Genomic DNA, 18852 nt, shown 5'->3' with positions numbered 1-18852 from the left:
GGTGACTTCAACCTCAGTGAGACCAAAGAGATGTCAGGGGTAGATGGGCAATGATGCCACAAAGAAAACAAGACAGGAGGCTGGCTAAGGAGCAGTGTGTGCAGAAGAGCAATTCCTGATCAGTGATGGGGAAATCTGGCCACAGAGGTTAGAAGGTGAATGGAAAGCAAATGTTGACTTTCCCAGCTTTAGAAGAGAGGTAACGAAGGAGCTAACAAAGGTTAGAATCAGAGTCTGAGGAGACTTGTTTGCTTTCTATGATTTTGGAAGCTAAACCCTAATGTAAGTACAGGCTGAAAGGTCTCAGAAGAGACCCTCTACCCTCCTACTCACACGCATTCATGCGCGCACACACACACACACACACACACACACACACACACACACTCATGTATGTGTGCACATTCACACACAAAGGCATGGATGTACACACATGAGCACAGACTTGCACACTCATGCACATACACTCATAAACACACATTCATACACACACATACATGCACACACACACACACACAAAGGCATAGATGGATATGCATGAGCATAGACATGCATACACGCTCATCTATACACATCCATACACACGTACATAACATACAGGGATGGAAATCTTTCTTCCTCATTCATATAATTTTTCATTAATGAGTATTTCATCCCTTTCAATTGTAGATTTAAAATTAGGAAAATGCTTTTGCACTCACAAAGTAAAATTTTACATTAGGTAGATACCAAACAATACAAAAACATCTATACATTCAACTGCAAACTAAAGAGAGATAGACAATAGCTTGGTTTTCACTACAAAATTTATTTTTACTTTGGAGGAATATCAAATGTTCCAAATTATCATAGGCATGAGAAATATGTCACCAATAATTATTTGTCAGGTAAATACTTTGTTTGCAGATGTAAGAAAGCTATTAATTAATTTCATTGTTAACATACAAAATATTCAAGTCACTGTGTTGCCTATTCAACAAAAATTTACACAAGAAATATGAATTTATATGAAGTCCTAGAGGATGGCCAAAATGTTGTCTTCCCTTTGTATCCAGAAAATTTGAAAAATAATCACTTTCCAAAGCAATCGGGTTTTCAGGCAGAGTCACCTGGAAAGTAGTATGTTCTTAAGAGAGAAAATAAAAAGTTTTATCTCCAATCTGAAAACTTGGGTTTCCCACAGTGTTTTAAATCCACACCAATCCATAGGTTTCCCAGTAGGCTGACCAAGAGTACAAGATCCAAGCGTAAAAGCACACTTAGAACTTAAATGGCTAAAAATAAAGTATCTAAAGAGCATTGTGTTGGTTGTGTTGGTTTTTAAATACTCACTATACACAGAATATTGGATAATTCCTGTATCCCCCCCCCTTTCATTCAGAGGTGCAGTGACTCACTCTTAAACAAATGGAATAAGGCCCTGAGAATTCTGAGGCTAGGTTATGAAACAGAGCTTCTGTTCGGTTCTCTTTTCAGACACATCTTACTAACTTGAGCCAACACATTCGGCAGCCAACCACAGAGGAAAACTGGCAGGAAGGACACTGTGGAGAGGACCACACAGAAAGAGCGGGAGCTATGAGATTTCCTGGCCCAGGCTTGAGACAGCAGAGAGCACAAACCCTCAGGTGATGGTGGCCCAGGTCCAGTAAATAAGTGAGAGCTTCGCACCCACCACCCTCTCCTAAGGACCACCCAGAGGAACCCACAGCAAAGTCCTGGAGACTACTGCAAGCCTTGCTTTACACTTGACTGCACACTCTGGGCTGCTGCGAGGTTTTGAATAGAGACGGGAATGTTTGAGAGAGGATACACAGCTGCTTTTAAACTCCTCGACCTGTGTTTTCCAATACACAGAAAGTGAAATACATTTTAAAACGTGCTCAAACATGTTAGGCTAACCTTCCTTAGCTGTAAAATCTGTTGGGTGAAATACAAAATAACTCAGAAAGATGGCATTAAGGTCTAAAATGTATTCGTGTAATACATGTCAAGGACAGCTCTACATATATATACATACACATATATGTGTATTTATGTATATGTATGTACGTATGTAACAACAATTAGCGAATAAAGAAGCCATAGATTTGAAAAGTAGCAAGGAGGGGGTATATGGAGAGTCTGGAGACTGGCAAGTGAAGGGATGATGCTGTGATTATATTATAATCTCAAAAAGAAGAAATGACTTATTCTAAAAGCATCAAGTATTCTTTTAACCCATTGAAAATAAGAGAAGAAAGTCAACAGAATTCATTTATAATCATGCACATTTAAATATGTTCATAAGATCATATTTGAATATAAGGACTATAGCACAGAATCATGTACCTACACTTAATTTTAAATCAATATCCAATAAATAGTAATTCATAATCACTTAAAGTGATTATTTGTCAAATTTCATCATGCCTAAGAGTATAGGTCAAGACCAACCATGTAAATTTTTAAAATGTTCCAGAATAAAGTACTGAAAATATAGCTCCCCTAATTGAATTATTACAAAGGCCTAATGATAGCACAGTACATATATGTGCGCTTTTGGCACATGTGTATTTTCATTCCACAACATGATATTTCAGGCTTTAAGTTTGCCAATAATTCATACCCATACTATTTAAATGCAAGTTGGACTCTACACATGTCTATTTAAATTCTGGTTGTAAATCAAATCAAGATGGCTTAAGAGGCTTTTTTTGTCCTTCCTCTGAACTATTCACCCAGCAGTAATTTGAAGTCAACCTACACCAAAATTACCATTTCTTCATAAAATGAGTACATGAGGTATGTCAAAATGCAAACATGGTTATTTCCCACCTACATATATAACACACACACCCTATGGGAAAGGGTTCCAGAACATTCCTTCCAGTGATGACATCAGGTTTTAAGGAGTTTGATTCATTTGTTCTGAAGGACTCTGGAGTGAGAAGGAGCACATAGTAGGCTCATAGCTGTAGAGACTGAGAAAACAGCATTACTCTGAGGCAAAGGGCTTCCTGGAGCCCACAGAGATGTGACTTCTCTCAAAATCTTCTTTCAAAACAAAGCCTTTATGACATTATAGAAAGCAGCAACCCAACCATTTAGAACAACATCTTTGTGTTTTAACTTCTGGCCTGAAAGCTTAGTATGCTGAAAAACTCAACAGACAATTTTAGTGATCTGATATTACACAAATACCATGTCCAGCATCAAAGAGATGCACGGGATGGGACAGACTTTCCTCGTGGGGTAGAACAGACATTAATCTGACACCATTCCTACATTGTTCTACAGGATTTGTACTTATTAATCTCATGTCACTGTCAAGGCCTTTATACCCCAACTTTCCTCCTTGCTGGACTTCTACAGCTTACACTATCAAACTGTTACATGTTTAAAGGGCTTCTGGTCAAAATGCCAATGATGACTCAGTTGTACAGGAGAGAAGTTACCGCATGCCCAACACCTGGAGACAGGACCAATAAGAAGGCAAATCAGCAGGGTACACACCTGTCCGTTCATCTTTTCAGATGGTGAATTCATCAGTGTTTCTCCAACAGGACTGAATGATGATCACCCTTTTTTCTTCTCCGTAATTACTCAAAATTTCCCCCAAAAGAACGTACACTCCCTTTACCGTTCCACCCCCTCGGTATGTCTAAACACACAATTTACCAATTGTCAGCATTCCTTCTTTCTCTGTCTCCATTGCTCTGAATCTTAACGTCCAGATGAGGATTTTAAAATCAGCTCTTTGTTGTGTATATCTTATGAGTTTTCTGTGTCAGCTAATATATAACGACACAGGGGAGACATGGCTGCCCAAGTGTGCTAGCTGCTTCTCATCTCACCAGATGACCGGGGTGGGCAGCTACCGGGTTCAGAGACAGACAGCTCAGACTTCCTGCCCCGAACGTTCTTGGGATAAAGTGCAGTTGTAGAGTAACCATAGTGCAACTACGCTGCACAAAAGTAAAGCCTGCAGATCTGAATATTTCTGTGAATGCTATTGACATTTGTTTTATAGACTTCCTGGTAAACCAAAGACTACTGTGCCTTCATTATTTTTATTGTCATTTAATTAAGAGGAAAAGATTTTGGATGGGAGATAGAGCCTGGTGGTTAAAAGCATTGACTATTCTTCCACAGGACCTGGGTTCTATTTTTTTTTTTAACATATCAATCCCAGTTTCTCCCTCCATCCCTCTCTCCCTCCCTTCCATGCCCCCCAACCACCCTCCCATCTCATCCCCCTCCACTCCACAGGGAGGGTGGTGCCTTCCAGGAAGGGTCATCTAAATCTGTCAAGTCATTTGGAATAGGGACTAGGCCCTCCCTCCTGCCTCTAGGTTAAGGAAGTATCCCTCCATGGGGAATGTGCTCCCAAAGTCCTTTTGTGCAACAGGGATACATCCTGGTTCCACTGTCAAAGGTCCCTTAGACTGCCCAGGCCTTCTGAGACCTATGTTCAGAGGGTCTGGGTTGGTCCAAAGCTGGATCCCCAGCTATCAGTCTGGGGGCCCGTTGGCTCCTCCTTGTTCAGGTCAGCTGTCTTTGTGGGTTTCTGCAGCCTGGTCTTGTCCTCCCTCTCTGCATCTGGATTCCAGTTCTGCTCAGTGTTTAGCTGTGGGTGTTTGCTTCTGTTTATATCAGCTACTAGATGAGGGCTCTATGATGGAGGATAAGTTAGTTATCAATCTCATTATCAGGGAAGGGCATTTAAGGTAGCCTTTCCACTGTTGCTCAGATTGTTAGTTGGGGTCATCCTTGTAGGTCTCTGGATATTTCTCTAGAGTCAGTTTTCTCTTCAAACCTATAATGGCTCCCTCTTTTATGGTATCTCTCTCTCTTTTTTCCTCTCATCTATTCCTCCCCTCGCTCAATCTTCCTAGTCCCACGTGCTTTCCTCTCCTCCCCTTCTCTTTCTCCTAGCTCCCTCTCCACCTGGGTTCTACTCTTACTACCTCATGGCAGTGAACAACTCTTTATAACTCCAGTTCCAGGGGACTGAACGCCCTCTCTGGTCTCTGGAAGCACTGCACACAGGTGCACACATATAGGCAAAACAGCCACACACAGGAAATTTCTTCAAAAGTCTTTCCTAAAAAGAAAACAGTGGTTTAATGTTTAAAAAACGCTTTCTAGATATTTTAGGAGACCACAGTAACTAGGACAATCCTTGAGTAATTGCTAAAGTACAGTCTGGGGTAAAGCATGCATTAGGGTACTTACTACTTAAGCGTGGGGACCTTCACTCAGAGTCCCACAACCCACATGACAACCTGGTAGTGCAGGGACATGTAATCCCAGAGCTGGCAAGTTGGGAACAGAAGACCCCCTCCTCTTGCTGGCCAGCCGTTCTAGGTGAATCAGTGAGGTCAAGGGGCATTAAGACTTTGTCTCATAAACAATATGCTTATGGACAGATAGGACCCAATGTTGACCTCTAGCCTCCACATGCTCTTGGACACACATGTGTGTTTAAGCACAAGTAGTACACACCTAAAACAAACAAAAACACCAGTCTAACTGACTAGCCCTTTACATCTTGATCTGTGGGTATAGGATTAATTTATTAGGATGAATTTCTTTGCTGGGTTTATTTAGAGCCCAATAAATTTTAGAAAGGCAAACCTAGAAAAATACAGGACTGGAGAAATTCTCAAAATAAATTACAGTACCTACTTACATACTAAGTTGTTATATTTACATATTGCGCTAGTTGCTTTGTTCATCATTGGGACCAAAGATTCTGTCAGAGAATAATGTCAAGGACAGCTTTGTTTGGGGGCAAGTTTCTAAGGATTGTAGTCGGCTATAACAGGGAGGTAACGGTGGGACAACTTGGTCTGTGACAGGGTGCCCAGGAAGCAGTAGCTTGTCACATGGCTGCAGCTAGGATGCAATGAGCCAGATAGGAACCTGAAGTTGGCATGGCCTTCAAGTCCCATCGCTAATGTCCTCTCTGTACCAGCTGGCCTCCATGTGACAAAGCTTTATAACCTCCCAGAACATCAGCTGATGGCTAAGTGTTCAAACACTTGATCCTGGGGATGGTATTTCATAATTGAACTGAAATAAATATAAATACCTAAGGGTTTGAAGGTGAATGAAAAGCTAGTTGTTTCTACTTGCTGTACATGGAAGTGTCTCACATATTTTTTTTAAAGGCTAAAAATGAAAAACTCCTTCCTGGATAAGTAAAAGAAAGCTTTTGCAAATAAAGAAACTGAAATCACAATGTACCCAAAAATCATCCACTTAGAAAAAAGACTACTTTTCAAATGCAAGTTTACATACATTCAACGAAACTGCTGTCTTCACATTCTATGTTACCTATATTAATTAATTCTTCCATAAAAATAATAAACTGGTATCTTTCCAGCTAGTGAGAGCTACATAAATCTTATATTCCTTATTTTTCTTGACTGCTAGAAAAATTAAAGCCAGTTTGATGAGCAGAACATTTTTTTTTTTTTTTTACTTTTTTTAGACAGGGTTTCTCTGTGTAGCTTTGTAGACCAAGCTAGCCTTGAACTCAGAGAGATCTGCTTGCTTCTCCCTCCTGGATGCTGCGATTAAAGGCAGATAAGCAAAGAATTTTCTATGAAACTTCTAGGGACCACTGAGGAACAATTTTCCCTGAATAGTTAAATAATAAATGATAATAATAAACAAGGATTATGATATTTTGTAGGTATAAATATGAATTTATATTTATATATTGTGGATAGATATATAGGCTTTCAAGTATTTTTATTCAAGAACAATTGTGATAAGCAGTCTTCATTTATATCTGCACAGCCATCTCAGACCCTGCTGTGTTCTGTGCCTTAAAGGCTCAACTCACACTTAGCTGTGATCTGAGCTCACTTGTCCCTTGGATTGTGGGCATATCTAATAGTGGAAGACAGCATGTAGGAAGAGAATATATATATCCTCTCTCCCAAGCCAATTCCAACACAGCTCTATATTCCCAACCTAGGCCACACCAGGGTGTGGTCCCCTTCTGAACTCTGACCAGTGTGAAACAATTGAGCTTGCAGTAACTCAGATCCCACTTACATTTCACCAAGACCCCTGCATAGAAGACTCCACCAAGACCCCTGCATAGGAGGCTCCACCAAGACCCCTGCATTGGAGACTCCACCAAGACCCCTGCATAGGAGAGTGAGCCAAGATGCTATTCACAATGCACCCTCATCACACCCTCTTCATTCTTACCTGCTCAGACTCAACTGATGGATTTTTCTCTAGAGCTCACTAGGAAAACCAATCACATTCACAGACTAAAAAAAAAAAAAAAGAATCTGTTTCCTTTATCGAAAGAATCCAACAGTTCCCACGCTTGTGGCCTCTGATTTGCTGCTACAATTAATAAACTGATGGGGTGGTGATGCTTCCTCCCTCCTACGCAATGTCCTTCCCTTTACATGAACACAAGTTCTCTTCAAGTGAAGAGCAAGAGCTTTCCCACGGTTACCCTCTCATTTTTTTTTCTGATCTTCACAGCAACATCTCAAGGAGCTAAGGTGACTTCACAACTTGCTCACCTCCCTTTTCTCGTCTCTCCAATCAGGCTTCTGGGCAACCCTCACCACTAACATTAAAGAAGGTTACCAGTAGGTTCCACACTGATGAAACCATTGTTCATTTGCCTTCTTCATCTTACTTGCTTTTCAACAACACTGAAATACTGTTGGCTTCTTCACCCTCTGCTCCCGCCTTAAGGGACAGCTGTGTATGCCATCTGCTCCTCCACCATGGCTAAGTCCTTGCACTCAGCTCCTTTGCTGCCCCTTCCTTTTGGTTTAAACCCCACACACTGTGCTTCAAGCTCAACCCAAAGCATTCAATGGACAAAGGTGTCCGTAACATCTCCTCTTTGATTCAAGCTGGTCCATACTGAGATAACTTCTGACAGTATCTACAACCATCCCCTTACTTTTTATCTCGAACTCCACCTCTTCACTGAACACTAAATGGAACTAAGGATGGCATGGCACTTCAAACTCAGTCTTTCCAAAAACCGTATGATTTCTTTCGTCTTCCCCTTGTCCCGTTTTTTTTTCCTTCTGCCACAGGAAATGCTTCAATTAGTCATCAAGGGTCTGTAATTTCCAAACATCATCTCAAATTCTTCCTTATCCTTTGCCCTTCAATGTAAAGCGAGTCATTAGTATCAATGAAACTAGCTGTGCCACCCATATTTATCAGTCTCATTCTGCTCCAAACCATCCCAACTAGGGTACAATTAAGTCTTCCTAACTTAAGTCTCTGCCTTCTATCCGACCATTCTTACCACATAATCAGGGCAATTTTATGACATTTCACAACAGGCCAAATAAGAATACACCATTCCCTTAGAAGAAGTTGCCCAGTGGTTTTGCATTTTAGAAAGAATACAATAATCCAATTTTCTTTTTTTCTTTTACCTTGAAACACAAAATATTTATAGTCCATGCTTACATGTCTACATCACTTTTACTCCCCTACTTGTTGAAGAACATTCCATCACCTTGAACTGATTTGTAAAACTCCAATCATACTCCATCTTACTCTGGAGTAACAGATTTTCTGTATGTTGTCTCTTCTGTCTAATATGATGGCCTCTGAACCCGTGTTTAGTTGAAGCATTGTAATCCAGTTGCAAGTGAAAGGTTTTCCTGTGTTGTAACACTAGTTATAAAATAGCAATGAAATAATTTTGTGGCTGGGGAATCACCACAATATGAGTAACTGTATTAAAGAGTCTCATAATTAGGATAGTTTAGAACCACTCACTGCCTTGAACAGACTGGTATAAGATCTCTACCAACAAAATACTGTGCAAAGTTTTGATTATATAAACTCTTAACAGAACCATGTGAGCAACAACAAAGAGAGATCGGTCCTGAGTTAGCACCATTCTTGACTGTGATTGTATTTATATGAATGAATATTTTCAAGGTACACAATAAAGACAGCTGCATATGCAAAAAAAAAGTTGTTTTCTTATAAATGGTCACTAAGTTCAAGATGTGATATCTAATCAAAATTCAAAACTTTCAGCTTGAAAAGATTCAGCACTGTGAATACTACCAGCCCATATAAAATGCTGCTGATTTAAAAAGAGAGAGAGAGAGAGAGAGAGAGGCTTCAATCTACTTCTTTTTTGAACCACTAGCTCAAATAGCTAGTGGTTTCCACATAATCAAATACATCGCAAAGCCTCCTTGTTCTCATTGCCTTTGAGTTTTTAAAACATCATTTACAAGTTAGTCTTTCTGTTTTTCTTCATTTAGTGTTAGGTACAACCCATCCACATCCCCCATCTCCATTTCCTTTACAGTTCCTTCGCACAGCTGTAGTCTTCAGAATATGTCAAGAGCTCATATCTTGAAGAGCTCTATCTATGGAGATCTTGGCTCTCCTTCTGACTTTACTGTCTGAATGTTCATGAACGATACCTTAATGCCACAAAATGGGCATCATTAATCCTACTGCTGCAAGTCTTAAGCACATTCTAATAAATTCACTTGGATAACTATGAAGTGTTAGCTCCTCTAACAAAAGCTGTTCTATACAAACTATTCCCCGTTTTAGAAGACAACATCTTCAATGATGGAAGTTCCTTAAGCACGCATAGCCATTAGCTATGTACAAAGCATACCAATACTACTTTTTACAAATGAGCTCAAATGATACACACATGATACTGCAATGACAATCTGAACAGATATTGGCCTCTGTGCTATTCTGTGTCTCAGAGTAAAGTCTTCATCTTCTATTACAGAGGGAGTAAGAGACAACTTTGGATTTGGAGAGAGGAGGTCGGAGCAGGTAGAAAGCCAACTAGCTACTCTGTTCTTAAAACAGAAAACATAGAGTTTGGGTTCTGCCTCCTTTAATCTCTTGGGGTTGTATTATATAGAATGTAATCAGCTATATCTAGAATTTTCACAATATTGTGAAAGTCCTTTCAAATTTCTAGGATGCATATTGTTTTCCCTTCATATGTAAACCACAGTGAAAACTGCCACTAATTTTCAAAATTCTACATCATGGCTTGAATAGACAGGTCTTTCAGCAGGAGAAAGAATTCCCTCTACTGCCTGCCAGCCCAGGTCATCACCAAGACTTCCATCTGGTAGAAGAAGACTTCCCTCTGGTAGAAGAAGACTTCCGTCGGCTAGCTGCCCGCTAGCCCAATCAACTCTATGTGTTTTGGAATGAGGCATTTTTGAATTTTCAGGATAAATGACTTACAAGGAGGTAATATTCATATTCCTGACACTTTGCACTACAATCCACTCCTGCTCGCTATCTCCTTGACAACTGCTGCCTTCCTCATCATCATATCGTTATACACTGTCGAGTTTCAAGCGTCTACAGCCCGTTTCCAGGGAAGCCTGGAGAAATCCTAAAATCAGTCCCTCTTCTATTCAAATACTCAAATAACATTTTATACTGACTAAAAGTGACCCATAACATCCTCCAAAAAAAAAAAAAAAATCTCTGTCTTCATATTCTATACCACTTCCCGGGCGCCACGGGGCAATTTACTGATAGCAATACAATCCCCAGCCCTCTATTCACTCTAAAGGCCTAAATAAGCAGCTTCCATTCAAGATAGACCATTTAATTTAATTCCTTATTTATGTTCCTCACAGTTGTCTCCAATATTTTACTCACTCTTCCTCCTATGCCGTCGTTTAACACGTGCATTTTAGAATGTCATAATATTCAAGCACAAACATTTGCTGGAAAGACAATTCTTTTACTGCAGTGGGCACTAAGTTATCCAGATAAATCTGGCGTAATCCTCGCCCTTCTAGGAAGTCTTAGAAAGGAAATAAGACGTGCATACATTTCACCGAACCCTTAATATAAGTAGGGTACTTTAGAATGGGCAGGAATGGATGAACTGGGAAATGCTTTAGAGGAAGCAGGACATGTGAGTTCAGCTGTGAGGGACACATAGGAAGAGGCTGGACACAGGCATCCAAAGCGTAGACGATACCAAATAGGGAAAGAAGGTGCGGAAAAGCCTGTTCTTCATCAAGCGTAGCAAGTGTATCACTGTGAACACAGGGTGCTGAGGTCCTTGATGCAGACTACTGGTGTTGGCTTGCTGAGTTAATTCTAGATGCTTCTGAACCATGGAGGGGTCCAAAGAGTTTTTATTCACCTGAGTGACCAACACAGAAAACCTGAATTTCACCTCTACCAAGTCATGAGGAGGTAAAGGGAGCTATAATACAGGAATGACTCTGTGCAGCCTGCTGAAGGGGAAGGCACTGTGCCAAGGACCTTTGAGTTGAGGAGCAAAGGTGAGGATGAAGTAGAGGAGATGGGCAGACAGAGCCCCATGAGACAAATGTTATGAGTGGATTAGAGGTTTGTATTTAGGGGTGTGGGTATGGAAACCAGATTTGTGGACTTGAAGATGAATACAATTCTAGGAGAGAATTGAACAGATGTCTTAAGGCCCTTGGCTTCCTTTTGATGTTACTATGGAATGACTCCACATGGAGACTACCCCATGCATAGCAGAAAACACATGAAGGAAGTGCAGATAGGGTTGCCAGATGGAAGTATGGAGCACAGATCCATGCAAGCCTGGTGGTGTTTAAATTTAACTGATAAAGGAAACCCCAGAGAAGACACTTTCACTGTTGAAAAAAGAGAATGACCAAACCATGAGGCATTTTAAATGTTGACAAAAAGATCGCAGATGGCCAAACTACACCACAAGTCGTGGACCCATGTGATGACCGGCTAGAAGAAAACATGTGCATTCCACAGAGTCAAACATCTCACTTCAATGCAACCTCTGGGCTTTGTGTTTTTCCACCAGCTTACCCACTAAAGCAGCCAGGGCCCAGAAGGGTGGCAGAGTTCACATTCCAGTAAGCAACAGGGACAAGACGTGAGCCTGCCGCTGTATACATCCAAAGCCAGTGTTTGTACTTGGTAATCCTCTGTCCATCCATTTGATGCCCTAAGGCTCAATTCTCAACTCACTATAAACCAAACGTAGGAAATCGCTCTCCCTATTGTTTCTGGTTTCTAGCATCATGTCTGTGGTTCTAGATTTGGCCTTAGCTCTGTGCTTGCACATACCTAGTCTGATTCTCCCCAGGCAGGCTGATAGAAATTGACACTGGCTGTCTGCCCCTGCCTCCAATTAGTGGTGTTGGTCACCATTAAGAAGCAGCACACTGATGGGAGATGTCATTCTGTATATGTTTCTCATACTGGTTAATAATAAAGCACTGTTGGCCAATAGGAAAGGAAGATAGGAGGGACTAGGAGACAAGGAGGAAATAGAAAGTAGGAGGGAGGAGCCAAGATGGAGAGTCTGGAGAAAGCAGTATGCCGCCGGCTCCCCGGTAAGAGAAATACATAGATCAGCAGAAATGGGTTAATAATTAAGGCAGAGCTAGCCGATAAGAAACAAGTAACCAGGCCAACAGTATTGTATCAAATACAGAGTCTCTGTGTATTATTTGGGGCTGGTGGCGTGGCGGCGGCGGCGGGACAAGACCAGCAGCAGCAGGCAGAAAAACCATACTCCTTACAGATGGCGCCCACGTGGCTAGTAAGAACTTCCACTTAAAATTTAACAAAAGCTTAAAAAAGGGTTTTAGAAATAAAAGAACAGAAATAAGCAAGGTTTCTTGGTAACAGCATTTTTCTCGGTTGGACTCTGTTTTGCGAGAGACAAGCAGATATTTGCACGGCTCCTTTAAGGGAAGATTCCTGACTCAGCATAATCGGCAAAAAACCGCACAACTTTTAAATAACTCTGCTAACAATTTATTGGTGTGTATGAGAGATGGCAATGGCAGTGACCACATCTCCAAGCCGGCAGCATGCTTTCTGGGTGGCAGCGCAGACCAAGGCAGTGAGCGCAGCTTTCATTGCTGGCTATAAAAGTACCCGCCACCATCTTTGGTAAACCGCGGCAGAAACAAAGACTTTCATCTTAACAATGTTGTTGTTTAACAGATAAAGACTCATGGCCAGAAAAAGATAAAGATTTACAGTAGAGACAGATTCACATTAAGAAAAGGTGCTAAAAGTTTACAGTGTGTTTTAAAAAAAAAAATAACATAGGCTTGGGAGAGAAAAATAAAATGGTTTTAAATAGACAAAGAGGAACTGGGTGTTGTAGCACACGCCTTTAATCCCAGCACTCAGGAGACAGAGGCAAGCAGATCTCTGTGATTTGCAAAGTAAACCTGGTATGCAGAGCAAATTCCAGGACAGATAAGAGTTACACAGTGAAACCCTATGTCAAGAAATAAAATAAAAGTAAAATAAACAGAGTAATAATAAAGCCAGGTAAAGATGAAAAGCTCAGAGAGAATCTGGTTACTGTATGCTATAGTGTTGTCTCTGCATTGTTTGACTGCTGAGAAAATAAGAACAACTGATAAAGGAAATGCTGCTGAATTAATTCAATTTATATATTTTAAAAATGCTTTGACTCAAACATTTAAGTTCAAGGACAAGTTACTGGGGAAAAGGATTTCTATTTTTGTTTCAACAGGAAATAAAAAGCTGTGGATTCCTTCCAGACTAATGTGGTTTGATCAAGCCAGGCCCCCTGAAACAGTTGCTGGTGATCCTACATTCAAAACAGCTGGACAAAGCAGCCTCGCAGACTTACAGCCAGGATTTCTGCATCTTCTTAGGATCCCCATGACAGCGCCCCCTATCAGCAGGAAGTAGTTTGGAAAGAACGACGCCCAAATTCCCAAATATCGTTTATAAATGTTTGTTTTCATTTAAATGGATTTGCTTATAAATGGTTAATGATCACAGCCAATTCTTTTTAAAGGTAAAAAGGGAATTATGGTATAGATATGAATACTTTGTTTTGGAATGGATTTTCATTTATTGATACAATTTAAGGTCAATAAGGTGATATGTATATTTCTCCTCTTGTTTAGGTATTGTGTTTATTGAGCTCAGTTAGAAATGTAATGTATAATGTAGTACAGATTATAGATAGTTACCTATGATAGTTAGAACTTATAGTTAAGTTAGTTAGTATTTCTAGATATACAGACATATATTTGAGATGGACAGGCATTCTTCAAACCTTTCAAAGACCTACAGAATATGGCATTTAAAATGATTTAGGGTTTTACTTGACAATGAGACATAATTGCTCCTGGCAATACCACCTGCACCAGAAAGGAAGATGGACATCGAAGAAATGCATTATGACGTTTGCTTCCAATATGGCAAGACTAGCCATTTGGACAAGATACTGCTCTTGTCTGGACTGTTTGACTTTGTGATGTATAAACTGGACATGCAGGACCCACAGGAAAGTGACTCCTGATTCAAGATGGACATTGCTACAGAGATCCTGCTTCATGGAAGAGTCTTCGAGACAGTATGCAGGACACAGAGAAAAGTGACTGACAAACTGCCAATAAAGAAGACAGTTTAAAGTTTTCTGCTTTACTGGAGAGTCTGTCAGACATACTATGGCCTATGGGCTGAAGATGGAAGATTACAGAAGAACTTCGGGTGACTGAAAAGGCAAGATGTCTCTGTCATTTCTAGAGCTTATATATTATCCTTCTGTGGTCTTTGAAGGAGTTGAAGACAGATAGTTATAGTTATAGTTTTCCTTAGTATTAAAGATAAGTTACTTTAGACACACAAAGATAGGATAGATGATGGAATATTTTCTTCAAATCTTGCTAAATGTTAATGGACTAAATAGTGTTAACTGTGATTATTTGATAACTGTTATGTGATATATTTTGCTATGTTAAGGTTAAAACCCTTCATGTTATTTTAGACAGAAAAGAGGAGATGATGGGAGATGTCATTCTGTATATGTTTCTCATACTGGTTAATAATAAAGCACTGTTGGCCAATAGGAAAGGAAGATAGGAGGGACTAGGAGACAAGGAGGAAATAGAAAGTAGGAGGGAGGAGCCAAGATGGAGAGTCTGGAGAAAGCAGTATGCCGCCGGCTCCCCGGTAAGAGAAATACATAGATCAGCAGAAATGGGTTAATAATTAAGGCAGAGCTAGCCGATAAGAAACAAGTAACCAGGCCAACAGTATTGTATCAAATACAGAGTCTCTGTGTATTATTTGGGGCTGGTGGCGTGGCGGCGGCGGCGGGACAAGACCAGCAGCAGCGGGCGGAAAAACAGTACACCCTACAGCACACCCCTCACAGTTACTCTGGAAAAGCTCACAGTTCCCTTGACATTGTTCATAGGCATGATCAAAGAATTTTGTATCCCCATGTATGTGAGGATTTCAAGCCCTCTCTACTCTTTTCTATCAAACTGTAAGCTCTTCAAGAAAAGGCAGGCATAGTTTCCAACGCTAAGTTTTTAACTCTACATGACATTAATAAGTCAGTGCATGCCTTGGATATTATAGGACTAAAATAGGAACCAATTAGAAATAAGGAGATTGAATGTTTCAACAGTTAATCTGAAAAGACATGTAAAGTGTAAGTGGACATTTAAATTTAACATAGAAAATGGTCAACTTTTAGATTTCAGCTTTATTAAAATAATTTTAAATCATTGAGTTAACTGCCTTCTAAAAGATTGGTCAGTATCTGTACATTCATTTCTTTGAAATTTATAAAGTCAATATTCCCAATGATCACATTTTAATACCCCTTCAATGTATATCCTAAAATGAATAACTCCCAGGATTACTTTACAGTGGAGCACAGAGCTCTGCAGACTCGTTAAGCCAGAGCACAGTTCCAATGTTAATAGAATCAAAGGGCAACACAACATAAACCCTGGCTGCTTTCTCAATTTACATTTCAAGGATAGAAAGAAACTAATGAAACAAAATTGAACCCATATAAACATCCCAGACTAGACACCATAAGTTCTCTGCGTAGTTATTATTGGGGTTTGTTTTAATTTATAAGTAGACATGAGAAAAAAAATACCACTGAATATTTTTCACAATTTGCATATTAAATCTTACACAGAGACACCATCACATTCCTTTTTGTGAGACTGAACTCCTAAGTTTTTCCTTATTTTAAATAAGGTCAGGGGAGGGAACCAGAGAGATGGTACGGTCCACAAAGTGCTTACCACTCAGACGCAAGCACCCAGAGTTAGGTCGTCGGCGCTCCTGAGTGAGGTACTGTCCTCAGCCAGGTAAGGTGGTCTAAATCTGTGATGGGAACATTGGAGAAACACAGACAGGCAGACCCATGGATCTCATCGGCCACCTACCCTTGCTGACTCGGTGAGTTCCAGGTTCAGTGAGAGACCCTATCTTAAAAAGTAATGTGGGGAGGGGGACCCCCCTCATGCATGCACACACAAGTACTTGTGCACCCACAAACACACATGTACACACACACATGAATATGTTTTCACACATATGCCACACATACACACAAACACATGCACATAAAGTCACCCAAGGCCAGCCATCATGGAATAAATGTACAATGGTCAATGCAGAGAGGCTCTGTAATTTGCTCTCGTTGAAGGCTCACTAATGAAGGAAGTTAGAGAATTTTTTCGTCTAGAACATTGCTCACTAATGAAGGAAGTTAGAGAATTTTTTCGTCTAGAACATTCTAAAAGGAACATGATCTGTCACATCCTGCATAGAAGTTTGAGAATGAGCAATCTCTTTAGATGCCAAGTATAATAGACAGTGAGGGGGTCTAAAACTCCATTACTTATTTCTTCAGTGACACACTGTTACTTTGTAGAACTAAACTGCAGGCAATCTCAAGGAATCATCAGTCCCCTCCTGGCATGGCCTTAAGGAACGTGAGCAGAGCCATAATAGTGAGTGACCATTCGCAAAGCCAGTCAGTGATGACGCCAGAATTTCTGTTTTCTACATGGGTCCTAATTCCCAGTTTCTGATGAGGTGTCTTGAATTCTGCCTGGTTTCTTTAGAGTAAAACAGTTTCCAAGTGAAAGTTAAAATAATGCAGTGCACTATTTCGGGATGGGTCACAGAAAGTTAGAACTGACGTGTTTCCAGAAATGTATCTAATGAGTATCCATCAGGACTAATGTAAATACAGGCTGGGGGGGGGGGGAGGAACAGCTGGAATGCATTGAAACTATTGTACCCTACAATGTGTGTAAAGGAGAATTGTGCTTTTGAATGGTCCCTAAATATGCCTGGCTGTCATTCAAAGGATGTGCTATCAGACCGCTAGCACAGTGCATTCTGTGTTCATGGGAGTTCTATATGTTTGAATGCCTGTGTAAATATGTAAGGTACGCTAATAATTTTAAAGAGCTGATTTTGTTTCCCAGACCAATTAATTTATATGAGGTGATTAAGGACAAAATGACTCTTTAAAAAATCAATTCTCTGCCTAGAGTTCTATTCGTACTTTGAAGTTTACAGACAATAAATACATGGAGGTAAGCCATGGCTAAAGCGGTCTGACACAAAACTATAAAGAGATTTTCATATTTGCAAGAGAAAAAAATGGGACATGCCTATGCTCAGCAACACAGAACTCTTGACAAAGTCTGAGTCTTAGCTGTTTAGCTCTGCCATTTACAGAAAGGTTCCATCAGGCATTAGGACATAATCTTTCTACTAAGTAAACTGAAAGCCAATATGGGGGCTGGCCAGATGGCTCAGCCAATGAACACCAAGCCTGATGGTTTGAGCTTGATAGACCTGGGTTCACACTCAGAATAAAAAGAACCTGACTTCTGAAAGATGGCCTCTGACAGCCACCCCTTCATCATGGCATGTGGGCCCCCCTACACAAAAACAAATACATGTAATAAAAGAAATGTAAAGCCAATACGGAGGCCATTCCGGAGGGCAGCGGCCTTCCTGCAGGTCAGAGCAGAGGTTTTAGAATACTTAGTAAGAACACTGGATCTGAGGTACTTAATTTTATGCTGAAATTGAAAGAGCCTTTAACAACAGGACCATGAAAAAAAAAAAAAAGAAATAATAATAAAATAAAGTGTTCGAAAAGGATATACTAGAAGAAAACTTTAAAAAAACTAAAGCAGGACGAGTTGTGAAACGATTTAAAGGACGGAACGAAGTAATTTACCTGAGGTGCTGATGTCACCAATAAACATTTCTTTGGTATACACCACGTGAAAAATGTCTTACCATATACTCCATATTAGAAGCTGTTGGGTACACCTGACTTCTCAGTTTGTTATGGAGATCCAGGATGCTCTGCATGTCGTTGTCCGTGATGGCTCTTTTCCCTCTTTGTTTGGCTGTCCACCATTCGCCGTCCTCGTCCATGTACTTTTCCAAAAGCTTCTCCAACAAAGTGGCGTTAGGAACCAGCATGGCTGGAATGGCTCTAGCCATGAAGAGCAGCGCGGTCACTCTGAACCACTCCCGTGCAGAACACATCATAATGAACGGCCTCGGGGTTCCCCCGGGAAAATCTCCAAGATAGGCACTTCCACTCCTTTTGGCTACAAGACATGCCACGTGATTAACATGAATTTACTTCAACAAGGAAGCACTCAGGTTTTCAAAGCACCTTTTCTCCATGGTCCCTACTTCCCCACAGAGAATTTTTACAACCCACTGTTTGCACAAAATATGTTTTTTCCAAGCTTCCCGTGAAGCCAAAAGTCAAGGGCGAAAGCAGCCAGGAAGCTCAAAGCTTGGGAATAATTGCTGAATTACAAGGTTTTAAATGACATAGATTACATTTAGCCTTCAAAGAGTACCTACCATCAGTACAGTGTTTTATTTTTGTCTAGGGGCCCATATTTTCTGTAGAAACTTTCAAGACGTTTTTGTTTTGTTTTTAATTTAAGGTACAATATCCTAGCATCTCATTTGTGGTTCATAGCTATTCATAATGTCTATAATGTTCTGAAATTGCGAGTGAGGTTTTGC

At 40.4% G+C, this 18852-nt stretch overlaps 1 protein-coding gene across 1 annotated transcript in view; it reads right to left on the bottom strand.

Annotated features, from left to right (window-relative positions):
* Crispld1 (cysteine rich secretory protein LCCL domain containing 1) overlaps positions 1-18414 on the bottom strand; it is a 36897-nt gene extending 18483 nt beyond the window's left edge. The window contains exon 1 of the mRNA XM_051196545.1: positions 18100-18414. Coding sequence (XP_051052502.1) covers positions 18100-18357 — 258 coding nt within the window. The 5' untranslated portion in view covers positions 18358-18414. The remainder of the gene's footprint in view (positions 1-18099) is intronic.
* Between the last annotated feature and the right edge of the window lie 438 nt (positions 18415-18852).

This window comes from Phodopus roborovskii, unplaced genomic scaffold, assembly GCF_943737965.1.
Source record: "Phodopus roborovskii unplaced genomic scaffold, PHOROB, whole genome shotgun sequence".
Classification (NCBI taxonomy): domain Eukaryota; kingdom Metazoa; phylum Chordata; class Mammalia; order Rodentia; family Cricetidae; genus Phodopus; species Phodopus roborovskii.
This window is presented reverse-complemented; position numbering and strand designations above follow the sequence as displayed.